This window comes from Oryx dammah, unplaced genomic scaffold, assembly GCF_014754425.2.
Source record: "Oryx dammah isolate SB20612 unplaced genomic scaffold, SCBI_Odam_1.1 HiC_scaffold_20, whole genome shotgun sequence".
Lineage (NCBI taxonomy): Eukaryota > Metazoa > Chordata > Mammalia > Artiodactyla > Bovidae > Oryx > Oryx dammah.
This window is the reverse complement of record NW_024070204.1, coordinates 52,757,911-52,771,784: the sequence shown is the minus strand read 5'-3', so window position 1 is coordinate 52,771,784 and position 13,874 is coordinate 52,757,911. Positions and strand designations below refer to the sequence as shown.

Below are 13,874 nucleotides of genomic sequence, written 5' to 3'. Positions count from 1 at the left end.
TATTGTTTAATGGGTACAGAGTCAGTCCTGTAAGAGGAAGAGCTTTATGGATAGTTGTACAAGAATGTGAAGGTACTTAATGCCACCAAACTATACACTTTAAAATGGTTAAGATGGTAAATTTTATGTAATGTAAATTTTGCCAAAATTAGAAAATATAAAGTTCTTTCCCATGTTAAAAAAATAATAAATTCCTTTCTATGTGTGTTTCTGCAGATGGTACGCACTTGCTGGCTTTATTACTTCTCCAAATTTATTGAGCTATTAGATACTGTAAGTATATCGTCACCACATTTGGTAAATGTTTGATGTTTCAATGAAAGTGATAAACTGTGAGGGTTCAGTTGTCTGATAACTTTGGTTATCTCTCTTCCTCAGGCAGACTCCTATTATCTATTATGTTTTATTATCAGTCATTTTAGAGAATAGATAGCATAAACTTATTTTTCAGTCTTTTGCAAATGCCAAAAGATTTTTTGTGTATCTACCATCTGGTTAAGATAAGAATGTAACTGTCACATATACTATGAAACTGAGCATCTTTATCTAGATGGATGATGGTTGTTCTGTGAAGTGAGTTCAGGAAACAAAGAACAGAGAATATGTTACTTCTGATTCTTTATATCAAAGCAGTGTGTCATCTATATTCCTTTAAGAGGACAAATGCTTCAAAATTCATAAAGTCACACTAGAATGTTGTTATCTCTGGGATATCAGTAATTTTGGTAATATCAAAACTATTTCCAGCTGCCTTTCTGAAGTCTGCCTTATTGGGTCTTCTCCCTTCCTGAGGATCAACTCCGAGTGGCTCCTGCAGAAAGCAAGTGCCATGGATTAGGATCCATGATGAGAGGAGAAAACTTTGTACCTTTGTTTCTAGAAACAACAGAAGGCTGGCTATTATTGTATGTTTGTGGCATGTGGACCTTATTTATCTGGAATCCATTCTGGCCTAAGACTGCCAAGTGTGTTTTCTTCAGAATATATTCCGCTACATTTCTAGTAGCAAATCTAAACATGCTTTACCTTCTCAGCTGGCTACACATAATGTTAGAATTATTGATGTGTGTGTTAGTCGCTCAGTAGTGTCCGACTCTTTGTGACCCCATGGACTGTAGTTCAGCAGGCTCCTCTGTTCATGGAATTCTCCAGGCAGGAATACTGGAGTGGGTTACCATTCCCTTCTCCAGGGGATCTTCCCCACCCAGGAATCAAGCCCTGTTTCCCCCGTTGCAGGCAGATTCTTTACTGTCTGAGCCACCAGGGAAGCCCTGAATTATTGATAGAAAGGAGAACTTAGTAAGCAGAGAATCCAGGGGTTCTCAAATTTTAGCATGCACTAGAATCGCCTGGCTGGGCGTCACAGGTAGTCCTAGTGGTAAAGATCCACCTGCCAAAGCAAGAGACCAGAGATGTGGGTTTTGATCCCTGGGTGGGGAAAATCCTCTGGAGGAGGGAATGGCAACCCACTTCAGTATTCTTGCCTGGTAAATTCCATAGACGGAGAAGCCCGGTGGGCTACAATCCACGGGATTGCAAAGAGTCAGACACGACTGCGCATGTACTCATGCATGGAATCACCTGGAGAACTCATTAAAAACACACATGCTTCAACCCCACCCTCAGAATTTCTGATTCAGTGGGTCTTAGATGGAGCTTAAGAGTTTGCATTTCTGTCAAGTTCTCAAGTGAAGTTATTGCTGTTGGTCCAGGGTCCACACTTTAAGAACCCCCGCTGTCGTCCATTGGTTCTCAACCCTATGGCACTATAGACCTAATTGCCTTAGAAAACAAAAAGCTGGGCCCCACCCCTAGAGATTTGGTGTCAGGATGGTCTGGAGTTAGAGACCAGGCATGGTTATTTAAAAACAAAAGACAAACCTTCCTGGACATTGTAATATGCAGACAGGGTTGAGAACCATTGATCTAGCCCAGAGCACTTCATCTGAAAAGAAATGGAAGCCAGAAAGTTACAAGGCTTACCCAGAGAAATGCCGCTACTGACGGGGACTAGGACCCCAGATTGCTCGTTTACGGCTTCTTCTGTTGCACTGTGTTGCCTTCCTCTATGTGCATAAGCAAATGAGTTTTGACATCATTGTTCCTGCTTTGCATGTTCTCAGTTTCAGCTTCCATAGGAAACTGTTGCTTCTCTGTGTCCTTCCCTGAACCACATTTCTCAAATACTCTTAGGGATGCTTTTGTCTCTGCCAGTCTGTTTAGTCCTGTACTTAGCTCTGGTTTTGAATATTTTTGAACATTTAATTCTGCTTTTGAATATTTTTTTTTAGAAAAAAAATCCCAACCCCCTGCCCCCAGCTTTCTTAGTCTACCTCTTTGTTTATTTTAGAAATTATAGTTTCTGACTAGATACGTTCAATCTGGATGAGGGCTTTGACACCCTTCTCACTTTTCCTAAGCTGCTTTGCTTTCGTTTCCACCTTACTTCCCTAGTTAATTCTTCAAGTATTTACCTCTTCATCTTTCTTTAATAGTAATTTGCTAACTTCTGATTTGCTGCAAGTCTTCTTTCAATTTGCTTGACCCTTTATCTAAATTGGTAGAATATGTCAGGGAGCAGTGTAGAATTTCAGTCCTAAGACTTCAAAGTCTGCTTTTCCATATAATTCAGTCTGCATGGGTGTTTTTTTTTTTTTTTTTAATTTGAACCAGTAACATTTTTTCAATAATTTTTGGTCATATCCTTCACTTTATATCTTTGATTTTTAAACACGGCATTCAGTATCTTTTCACCTTTTTATTGATTCTTCCGTGACTAGGCATCGCCCCTAAGTTCCCTCATACTAATTATCTTTTGAGCTGCCTCTTAGAGAATCAGCTGCTGCTATAGATTCTATAAGGCAACTCTTTCAAAGCACATTACAATATGGAATAGTAATAGTTTGCACTTGGCCGGTATTTTTGTAACATTAGAAAATTATTGCATGATTTTATATGAACTTGATTTTCTTTAAATTATTTCAGATCTTTTTTATTCTGCGTAAGAAAAATAGTCAAGTGACTTTCCTGCATGTCTTCCATCATACCATCATGCCATGGACCTGGTGGTTTGGAGTCAAATTTGCTGCAGGTAGCCAAGGGAGAGTTGGGATTATGTGCTATAATTGGTTACATTTCTGTATGCTCTAAGCATAAATTCTATCTCTAAGTGTGATTTAAAAGAATCCTAAAACATCAAAGAATCACTTTGATCAAATTTCTGACTTTCATTAATTATCTGAAACATAAACACAGGACTCCTAACTAGACCTTCCCCTACTCCTCAATACTCTTTAATATATATGACCTTTGAGTATAGTCTTCTACTCATCCTTTAGTTTTTTGGCTTGGATTTTATTCTTTCCTGATATAATTCTATAAATATTTTAAAATAAGTAATACATGATAAAATGGTAAAATCCTTGATTTTATAGAAATATAGTTAGATTAACTGTTGCTTATATGTTTCCAGGAAGTTTGAATGCTTATCTCAAGTTCCATGTCTTCTTTGCTTTCAAATTTCCAAAAGCTGATACACCAACAACTCTTTAAAGATGTGTCAGATTACAACTGTCCCACCTCCCCAAACATCCTACCGTATTAAAGGATGCTATGATTGTTTTTTAAGGTCAAAAATAGTTTAACTCAAAAGCTTGGCAAACAGATTCTTTAGTTGGTTTTGATTTTAGGCTTCTGAACATCTAGAATATGAGAGAACAGGAAGGTAAGTAATTTTACCTATCATAAAGTTTTAAATAAGTGATATCCTCAAGGTTATAGTCTTAATAGCAAAAGTTGTCTGGGGGATTTATTTGTTCTAGTTTCTTCAATTTAAGAAGTCTTCCTGTAGGCTTGCAGCCCATTCTAGGCAAAGCTTTAACATTTCTATGGACAGCTCACCTCTATTGGGCATTCTGACTTTGTAAGACTAAAGGAAAGAAAAGCTACAATTGAGGAACTCTGGTTTGAGTTTTAGACTCTCTAGACATGGGAAGGGGGTCGGGGGTGGAAATCTGCATGTCTCAGAGCATGAAGGGACATAGATAAGTGAGTGGCTAGAATAATAGGGGAGCTGGAAGGACTGGCCCTACTTGGGCCCAAGGGCATCAGATTTTCCAGTATGTAAAGTAGCTCCTTGCCAAAAATTGGCATTTATCTGTTGAAGATTTTTTTAAAAGGAAATATAGTTGTTATAATGTATATATGTGAATTTAAAAATTTAACTCACATTATAACAAGATGGTCTCATCTGTGTCCATTTCACAAATCGAAGACAGTTACATTATTTAATCTCCATTATTTTACTTTGCTTTCCATGGTTTTGTTTTCTCTTGCACCTATATTGCACCTCTCAGTTCTTTTTACAGTGATATTTCTCAACACTATTTCTTTTGGTGGAAATTAGAAAATACCTAAACATCCAGTAATCGAATGGTTGTGACGTCTTGTGTTGATAATTGTGAAACGCAGATGATTTTGAGAGACATGTAGCTCCAACTCCTGTTAAGCAGCTTGGCTCCTAAATTTATCAGAAATAGATGACTATTCTTACTATTCTATTTTTGAAGTATGCTAGACAAGGTGTTTTCACACTCTTCAGTTCAGTTCAGTTCAGTCGCTCAGTCGTGTCCGACTCTTTGCGACCCCATGAATTGCAGCACGCCAGGCCTCCTTGTCCATCACCAACTCCTGGAGTTTACCCAAACTCATGTGCATCGAGTCGGTGATGCCATCCAGCCATTTCATCCTCTGTCGTCCCCTTCTCCTCCTGCCCCCAATCCCTCCCAGCATCAGAGTCTTTTCCATTGAGTCAACTCTTTGCATGAGGTGGCCAAAGTATTGGAGTTTCAGCCTCAGCATCAGTCCTTCTAATGAACACCCAGGACTGGTCTCCTTTAGGATGGACTGGTTGGATCTCCTTGCAGTCCAAGGGACTCGCAAGAGTCTTCTCCAACACCACAGTTCAAAAGCATCAATTCTTCAGCGCTCAGCTTTCTTCACAGTCCAACTCTCACATCCGTACATGACCACTGGAAAAACCATAGCCTTGACTAGACAGACCTTTGTTGGCAAAGTAATGTCTCTGCTTTTTAATATGCTACCTAGGTTGGTCATAACTTTCCTTCCAAGGAGTAAGCATCTTTTAATTTCATGGCTGCAATCACAGAACTTATTTATTCAAATATCTTTCAAAAGACCAGATTATTCTATTCCAACACTGAAGAATAAATATAAATTAAAAATAAATAGGAAGACAGTACCCCCAAATACAGTGATTAAGAGATATCGACACAAGGGATCTCCCTTACCTTCTTTATCCGTCTCTGCATTTTCTAAATTTTCTTGTTTGAATATCTGTTGATTCTGTTGTGGACTAACAAACACTTGAACAGCATACCTGACATCTGTTCAGTGACAAATACAGCAACAAGAGCAAGGGTGTTTCCAGAAATGTGGCGTGGTGTTGGCTTTCATTCCTAGAATAAAACTGTCCAGCTTTATCTGTCCTTTCAAAAACCAGAGCACAGCTGATCTCTATCTAGTATTTAATTTCCTGTTTGCCTATTGTACTCCTCCCTGGGATAATAGCAATCCAGCTTTTCTTTTGAATGTGATGAAAATATTTCTGTGGCAGGTTTTTATATTAATTATGTATATACTCCCTTTCAGAGATACGGAGAATTGTGATAATTACCCAGGGGGTTCCTTTATATTTTTTCCAAACCAAAGAAGTAAAATGTGATGGTACTAATTATAATTCATTCTTTGCAGAACTATTGTAAACAAGAAAGCAAGCTTACAAAGTACTTTATAAGAAAAGTCTTCCAAAGGAGATATGACAAGTATTACTAATTAAAATGTGATTGTTCTGTGAACAAACATTAAAGTAACTCACCAGAAAACAATCACTACTAGAGAAAATAAGCAAGCTAATTTGATTTGATAGCTTATTTTAATCGGTAACCCTAACTATAAACACTCTTAGCTACACTACTGCTGTGTTAAATTCCTGTATTCCATAGGAGCCTCATTTTAGGACATTCAAATGGTGAAAGTTTCTGAATGGAAAATAGAATTCTTCTACCAAAAAATGGAAGAGGTGTCTTAGTGAAAAAGGCTCGGTCTGATTCATTATCAAGCATGAAATAGATTTCCTGTGTATCTGTAATTGTAAGACAATGGATTTGAGAGGTAGCTGGCTTGTCCCCATTTAAGTAGCTTAACTGATAAACTATTCTATTTTTAAATTACCCTAGAAAAGGTGTTTTTACACCACACTAATTTATTTATTTATGTTTCTTTTGGGAAAAAGACTAATCCAAATGTAAATAATAGAAGCTGGGAGTTTATTAATAAGTTTTATTAGTTCAGTTTCTTCTTACTTGAAATTTGTGATAGTGAAAGGATTAGCTGAAATTTGATTTATTCTATTCAGGAGAGAAAAGTTTATGAAATATAGTATAGCATGAAAAAGACTTTTTTCATATTTAAGTATGAAATTTTTTAATATTTATTTTAAAACTACTTAATTACTTTTAAGAGTTTTATTTATATTTAAAACAGGTTATTTTAAGGAGTACTTTGGCAATGGTAACATTTAGAAGTATCTAGCATTGTTGCTATTACAGATGATTTTTTAAAAAGTAATTATTTCTGCTATGAAGCAGTTTTTATGACATTTGTCCTTAGAAGATTGTAGTCAAAGTAATAAATTTCAGTTTTGCTTTAAGCTTTCTATAAATCACAGTGTTCATGAATTCAGTCCTTTGTCTAATGTAATTAGGCAAATTTGTGAGATTTTGTTTTATTTCTGAAATCAAAGAATATTAGAGTAAATAAAATAGAATATTTTTAGAAAAATTTAAATTCCAAGTCAACATTACTAAGCTGAGTCAGGCTCTTTGTAAAGAATGAAGATTCTTCTAAATTGTTCGTCTTAGGAAAGAGACACTGGGGAAGAGTTATTTTTTTCCCCCACCATCTACTAATCACTTTGTTTTCCCTTTCCACTGTACTACTGATTCAGTTAGGGTTTCCCTGCTGGCTCAGCTGGTAGAGAATCTGCCTGCAATGTGAGAGACCTGGGTTTGATCCCTGGGTTGGGAAGATCCCCTAGAGAAGGGAAAGGCTACCCACTCCAGTATTCTGGGCTAGAGAATTCCATGGACTGTATAGCCCATGGGGTCGCGAAGAGTCAGACATGACTGAGTGACTTTCACTTCATTTCATTGATTCAGTTAAAGACAATTCAAAGAATCTTGGCTTATATTTACTCCAGGGTCTTCTATCCTAAATCGAAGGTGATCAGTGGAAGATGTGGTAGGATTAGAAGAGGAAACCAAGATAGGAAGTCACAATTAATAATAGTCAAATGGAAACAGCATCAGAATGGTTTAACAATTAATAAACATTTATTTTGGAAAAACAATGATTGATTAAAACAAACTTAACATAGCTTACTTATGAAAGCCAGTGGTTCTACTGCCAAAATTTTGTGGCACTAAAAGTATTGAAAACTATTAAGAGTGAAAAAAAGTTAATTTGATTTTACACAATAATATGTAAGAAATGTATATATAGATTCTTAGTGGCTTAATTTGTAATAACTCAAATTGGAAACAACTCAAACATCTTTTGATTAAAGGGTGGATAAATACATTGTGATGAATTCATATCAGGTAATACTACACAGCAGTAAAAAGACAATCTATGTGGATGCATCTTAAAAACAGTATGTTGATTGAAAGAAGATAGCCACAAAGAATATATCCTGTATGAATTCTAAATTAATTAACTAAAATAATTAATTCTAAATTAATTAACTAAATTAATTAATTCTAAATTAATTAACAATTAATTCTATTTATATGAAGTTTGTAATAGGCAAAACTAACAGTTGATGATGGAAGTTAGAATAAAAGTTACATTGGAAGGAGTATATTCATTAGAAGGGGCACATGAGGACTTTATGTGGCATCAGAAATGTCTTAAATCTTGAATTCGGTGGTGGTAACATATTTAAAAAATCATCAAGTTGTACACTTAAGATTAGTGTACTTTGTGGTTTTATATGTGTTAATTCTTACTAAAAATGAATTTGATTACTATTATTTAGCAATATATTACATTTAAAAGGTAATTCCACTTAATTTGTTAAGGTAAGTCCAAATCACAGGAAAATCTTAATGTTAAGATAGAATAAATGAAGTCATGCTAATTTATTTTCCAAGATTTTATTTTATATTTTACAAAATGGATGTAGTATCCAGCTTCCTCTAATTTTATAGATGTTTAATAATAATAATGATATTTCATATTTATTTTTCTTCCCACTAAAATTAAAGAAATATACTAAAAGTTCAGACCAAAATATATCTCATCTTAAGGAACAGTGCCCCTCTTTTATGATTTTTTTTCCAGGTGGTTTGGGAACATTCCATGCCTTTTTAAATACAGCTGTACATGTAGTCATGTATTCCTACTATGGACTGTGTGCACTGGGACCAGACTACCAGAAGTATTTGTGGTGGAAAAAATATTTGACATCATTACAACTTGTGAGTAGTTAATTTTCTTTAAAAGCAGATATGAGACTAAACTGGGAGTCACTTGACTTCATTATGAATGAGGATATTAACGAAAGAGCAAAATTTACGTAGGAATATAAAACGTAGGAATATAAATTGCCTGGCCTCTAAGTCATCCCAGGGGGCACAGTGGTAAGGAATCCACCTGCCAATGCAGAAGATTCAAGAGACCCGGATTCCATCACTGAGCAGGGAAGATCCCTTGGAGGAGGAAATGGCAACCCACTCCAGTACTCTTGCCTGGGAAATCCCATGGACAGAGGAGCCTGGCAGGCTACAGTCCATGGGATCGCAGAGTCAGACATGACTGAGCACAAACACAGGCGTGGCATACCATCATTCTTTATATCTTATGTGAACTTTTGTCAGGAACTTTATTGAAAACAAAGTATGTTTAAACTAGCATGTATATCTTTATACCATCTTTATATTATTTTATGCATTTATGTGAGGAGGAAATGGTAACCCACTGCAATATTCTTGCCTGGAGAATTCCATGGACAGAGGATCCTGGCAGATTACAGTTCACAGGGTTGCAAAGAGTTGGACACAACTGAGCAACTAACACATACACAACATGCATTTATATAAAATAAATATATTTATGATCAAAATAATCTCAAAATTATGTGAACCTCATTAGATATAATATTAAATTAAAAGTTAGAAATTCCATATGCTAGATCTAAATGACCTTGAGGGAATGAAACTTTCAGAGAATTATGAGCCTTCCTGTGTGCCTGCCTGCCTAGTCCTAACATTTATAAGGTTATCTTTCCTCCAGTTAGTAAAAGCACTGTGGGAATTAAAGTGTAGAGTGGTGCTGTAAAATACATATTGACAAAAGTGACAGCACCCTAAATAACCAAATGTAAGGAAATAATTTTAATTCCTGCTTGGAAATATTACAAAGTTCTGAAAATTATTCACAAGTCCTTTCTTTTTAAGCATTTTATATAAATGGAAAGTAACATATGTTTATTGTAGAGAAATTAGAACATCTATACTGCATATAGAATTTTTCTTAGGCTTTTTTTCCCCACTTAACTTACTCTTACGTGCTGTAAAAACTTTTCAATAATATGGAAAAATACTTATATAGGAAAAATACATGCTGTTCATTATTTTTTCAAATGTGTTGATAATATTTACACAAACATACCTGCATAGAATGCTGAGGATGCTGCTTTGACTTTCTAAAGTTTCATTTTCTCATCTGCAAAATGAGAGGAATAATTGTGGATACCGCACAGAAATGTCTTAAAAGTTCCTTGAGATAATGCAAGGAAAGTTGATGATGATAGTAACAAGAATGATGTAAAAATCTTAATTGTGGTTAGAATAGATTGTGGGTAATCATTACTTATTTTTATGTGTAGATTTTTACTTTTCCAAAATTTCCACAGAACACGTGTTACCTTTGTAGTCATGAGAAAAAAGATATCCAAAAAATCTGGACATTAGCCCAGAACATGTAATATGTTCTTTTAAGACTGTGCAGAACGTTTTGGAACACAGAGCCCTTGGGCATGTGAAGGGGGTCACCAATGCTCTCTTACTGCTTGAAAATTCTCTGCTATAGTTGGCAGATAGGATATATTTTTGCCTACGACAGTGGAAGACTGCTGGCAAATATGAAGACTCACTGATGCTGTGGTCTCTAATTAGAATGTTTTTATTCCCCTCCCCACCCCATCCTCAACTGAAATATCCAGGTTAACAGCAGGACGGAATGTTTGAAATGAAGCTGTCATAGAAAAGTTAGGCCATAAGGTAGTGGTCCTGAGTGTATTTCTTCAGACAAGACCTCAAGTTGAGACTGATGGTTCTCTGAGTTTAAGCGCTGCTGCACCGTACTGCACGTGTGCGTGCTCACTTGCTCGGTTGTGTCGGACCCTTTACGACCCCATGGACTGCAGCTGTACAGCTTCAGGGAATTTTCATAGCACTCCCTGGAGTTGTGTGCTTTGGCACCACTGAACAATGGTTCCAAATTCCCATCTGCATTTTGACATTGTTCCACCTATTCTCACTCCCATGGAGGCTAGACTGAAAGATAAAATTCCCTGTTCAACAATAGCCTAGATGCGGCTGGAGAGTGTTTAAATATAAGCAGACAAAGAATGCGTTAAATAATTGCTCCATTGTGACTCTTGGTGGCTTAACAGTACTTTCCATTCTTCCATCTGTTAGATCCAGTTCGTTCTTATCACCATCCACATCGGCCAGTTCTTTTTCATGGAGGATTGCAAGTACCAGTTTCCAGTCTTTGTGTACATCATTATGAGTTACGGCTGCATCTTCCTGGTGCTCTTTCTCCATTTTTGGTACCGTGCTTACACCAAAGGTCAGAGGCTACCCAAAACTGTGAAACACGGAATCTGCAAAAACAAAGATGACTAAAGTTCAAGCACAACATAAGTCTATGAAAAAGATTGATATCTTGTCTTCCTTGACAATCAAGAGATATTTCCATGTGCAGTGCATTTTGTATATTTTTCAAAACCAAGAGCTTGTATTTTTATGATAAGTTATTGGAGTTGCTGGTATTTGAGAGCCCAAAGCTCCCAGAGAACAGTCTTCTGATAATTAGAGCCTAAAGCAGCCAGTTTTTCAGCTGCTTTTAAACCTAAAGATCTTATTTAACACACTTTTTAGATTGAAAGAAGGATGTGAAACAGTACAGTAGTCTTCAAAGAAACCCAATATACATGAAAAATATCATTTGATATTTTGAGCATGGGCAGAGATCCATGCAGTACAGAAGATTCCTTCTGCAGGGTCTGAAAACCTTTAACTATGGGCTTTGGCTTTGTTGCTTGTTGACTATATTCAGAAGACACTGTATGTACTCTAAACTTAAATTCCCATTCTAAAGAGCTAACGTGGTTTTTGATAAGTTATTTAAAATCACTAAGTCATTTTTAATGAATCTCTTAAATAGCCGGCACCAGTTTTGCTTGTAAGACTTCCTCCCAACACTTTTGCTTGGTAAAATGTTTAAAGGTAACAATCTTTTAGGTTAGCACGTTGATGCACTTGAAACTAAGGTGGAGTTAATATTTTGACAATAAGGTGATTTGTTCTGATGGCTTAATGAACACTTGACTGTTACTCTTTTGCACTGAACTTTGCATATTTCTGGGAAGAGGTGAATTTGTCTAAGGAAAAAGTAAATAGTTGTCTGTAGTATTGATGTAATGTCACTTTCTCATATGATCATGGTTTAAAGGATTATCTTGGTTAAATATGTATTGGTTAGATGTGTAAATGCTCATATCATTAGCACACATTAAATGATTTTATACATAGTTTTCCAGGGGTGGGTGAAGAGTGGCTTGTGAAGCAACTGGAAATGAATGGTGGCACAGAGACTATCCAGGGAAGACTTGGTGATAGGGGTCTCTCATAAAGAGAGCAAGGGAGAGAGACTGTGTAACAGTTATTGTTATAGATTCACTGAATGGAAAAATATTTTCCAGAATTATGAATTAATTAACAGCCTAGAATTCTTTTTTTTTCATATTTATGAACTATGTAATGAAGGACTGCAATGCATTTTGCATAGCTTTCATTTCTTTAAAATTGCTGCTTTCTAAAATTCTCTTGTTTTTACATTTTGTTGGGGAACCCAACCACTGATCAGTAGAGTTTCACCCAAGAAATAGCAATAGTTGGACATTTCTGAATTTTTCCATATTGCTTTTTTACTTGTCATACTTGATTTTGAAGGGTTGCTTATGCTTGTGTCACTGCAAGCAATCGGTACCCAGTCATTGTGTAACACATAATGATACTTATTGTACAACAAAGCCTGAGTTTCTACCACTATAAACCCCTAGAATTAGGTGTCTCCCTCCTAATCCATTCGTCTGTACCATGGCCTTTTCTCTTCGCATTCAGTAGGTTCATAAATTTATTTGTCTTTAGTGATTTCACTTTCTTACAGTATGAAATGATGAAGATTGATAGAGGGAGAGGTTACATTTTAAAAAAAAATAATAAAGAACAGGAAAGCAAAGGTAAAAGAAACAGCAGCTCTAGTTTATTTCTCTATGAGAGTTTTAGGTCTCCTTAAGTGTTTTCCTGTCCTGGCTCTTGAAATCCAGCCAAAGCTCAAGTGAAGAGGTATGGTAGATACTGTTACACATATGCACAGTTCCCAAAGACCCCAGTAGGGTAAAGACCAAAAGGAAGCAAAACCAAAAGAAGATAAAACAGGAGAGCTGGGCTCGATCCCTGGTTTGGGAAGATCCCCTGGAGAAGGGAATGGCAATCCACTCCAATATTCTTGCCTGGAGAATCCCATGGATGGAGAAGAGGCTGGTGGGCTACAGTCCATGGGGTTGCAAAGAGTTGGACACAACCGAACAACTTTCACTCACTTGGTATCTTTGCATACTTTCTGCCTTGTACTGTACAACCTCCCTCATCTTCTGGTAGCCTTTAAAATGATTGAGGTACCTATGAACTAATAGCAACATGTGATGGAATCACACTCTACACTGTATGAATAGGAGTAGAGAGCTAGAATGTTACATGAAAAGAAATCACAGCTGGCAGAGGCAACCTCCACATGAATGAACATCAGCAGATCAGAGCGCCACTGGATGCAGGGCTGGGTGGGTATTGTTTTCTTAAATGGCTCTGTGGGTCACATAAAGTTTCTGTTGGAATTTGATCCCGCTTTTCAAGACTTCCTTGCCTTTGGGTGTGCTTTGCTTACTTGACAAATAAAAAGGCCAGCTACAAAACCTGGCTTATGGTACAAAGCTCTATGAATTCTTTAGAACCTATAGCTACATTATAAATAAATACAAATATAAAATTTTAAATATCTGTGGGACATTGCCTTTTTATAGTCTTAATTGAGCAGACTGCATTGTTACATAAATTACAAGATTATGAAGTTGCATTTCTTCAATTATCCCTTATTTCTGTTAACTACTTTAAAGACTGTGGAAAACTCTGTGGAAATTGTCAAAGTTTGGGTCTGATTTTCAGTGTGTGTATTATAATAATAAATTCGTGGTGTTGCATGTCTCTGTGTGTATGTGTTTCATTTTGGAATCTTAACTATGTATGTTTGCATGGAAAGATGATGTTTTAATCTGAATATTCATTTAATCAAATCATTTCACACATTTGTTGTACCCTTGCTATGTTTAGAGCCCTGTGCTGAACATTGAAAGTGAAAGTGAAGTCATTCAGTCGTGTCTGACTCTTTGCGACCCCATGAACTATAGCCTACCAGGCTCCTCCATACATGGGATTTACCAGGCATGA

The 13,874-nt window shown here is 36.3% G+C and overlaps 1 protein-coding gene across 1 annotated transcript in view; it reads left to right on the top strand.

The window, feature by feature from the left end:
• ELOVL7 (ELOVL fatty acid elongase 7) overlaps positions 1-13,631 on the top strand; it is an 82,247-nt gene extending 68,616 nt beyond the window's left edge. Inside the window, exons 5-8 of the mRNA XM_040262570.1 lie at positions 217-273; positions 2,986-3,091; positions 8,422-8,558; positions 10,782-13,631. Coding sequence (XP_040118504.1) covers positions 217-273; positions 2,986-3,091; positions 8,422-8,558; positions 10,782-10,991 — 510 coding nt within the window. The 3' untranslated portion in view covers positions 10,992-13,631. The remainder of the gene's footprint in view (positions 1-216; positions 274-2,985; positions 3,092-8,421; positions 8,559-10,781) is intronic.
• Positions 13,632-13,874: the final 243 nt, after the last annotated feature.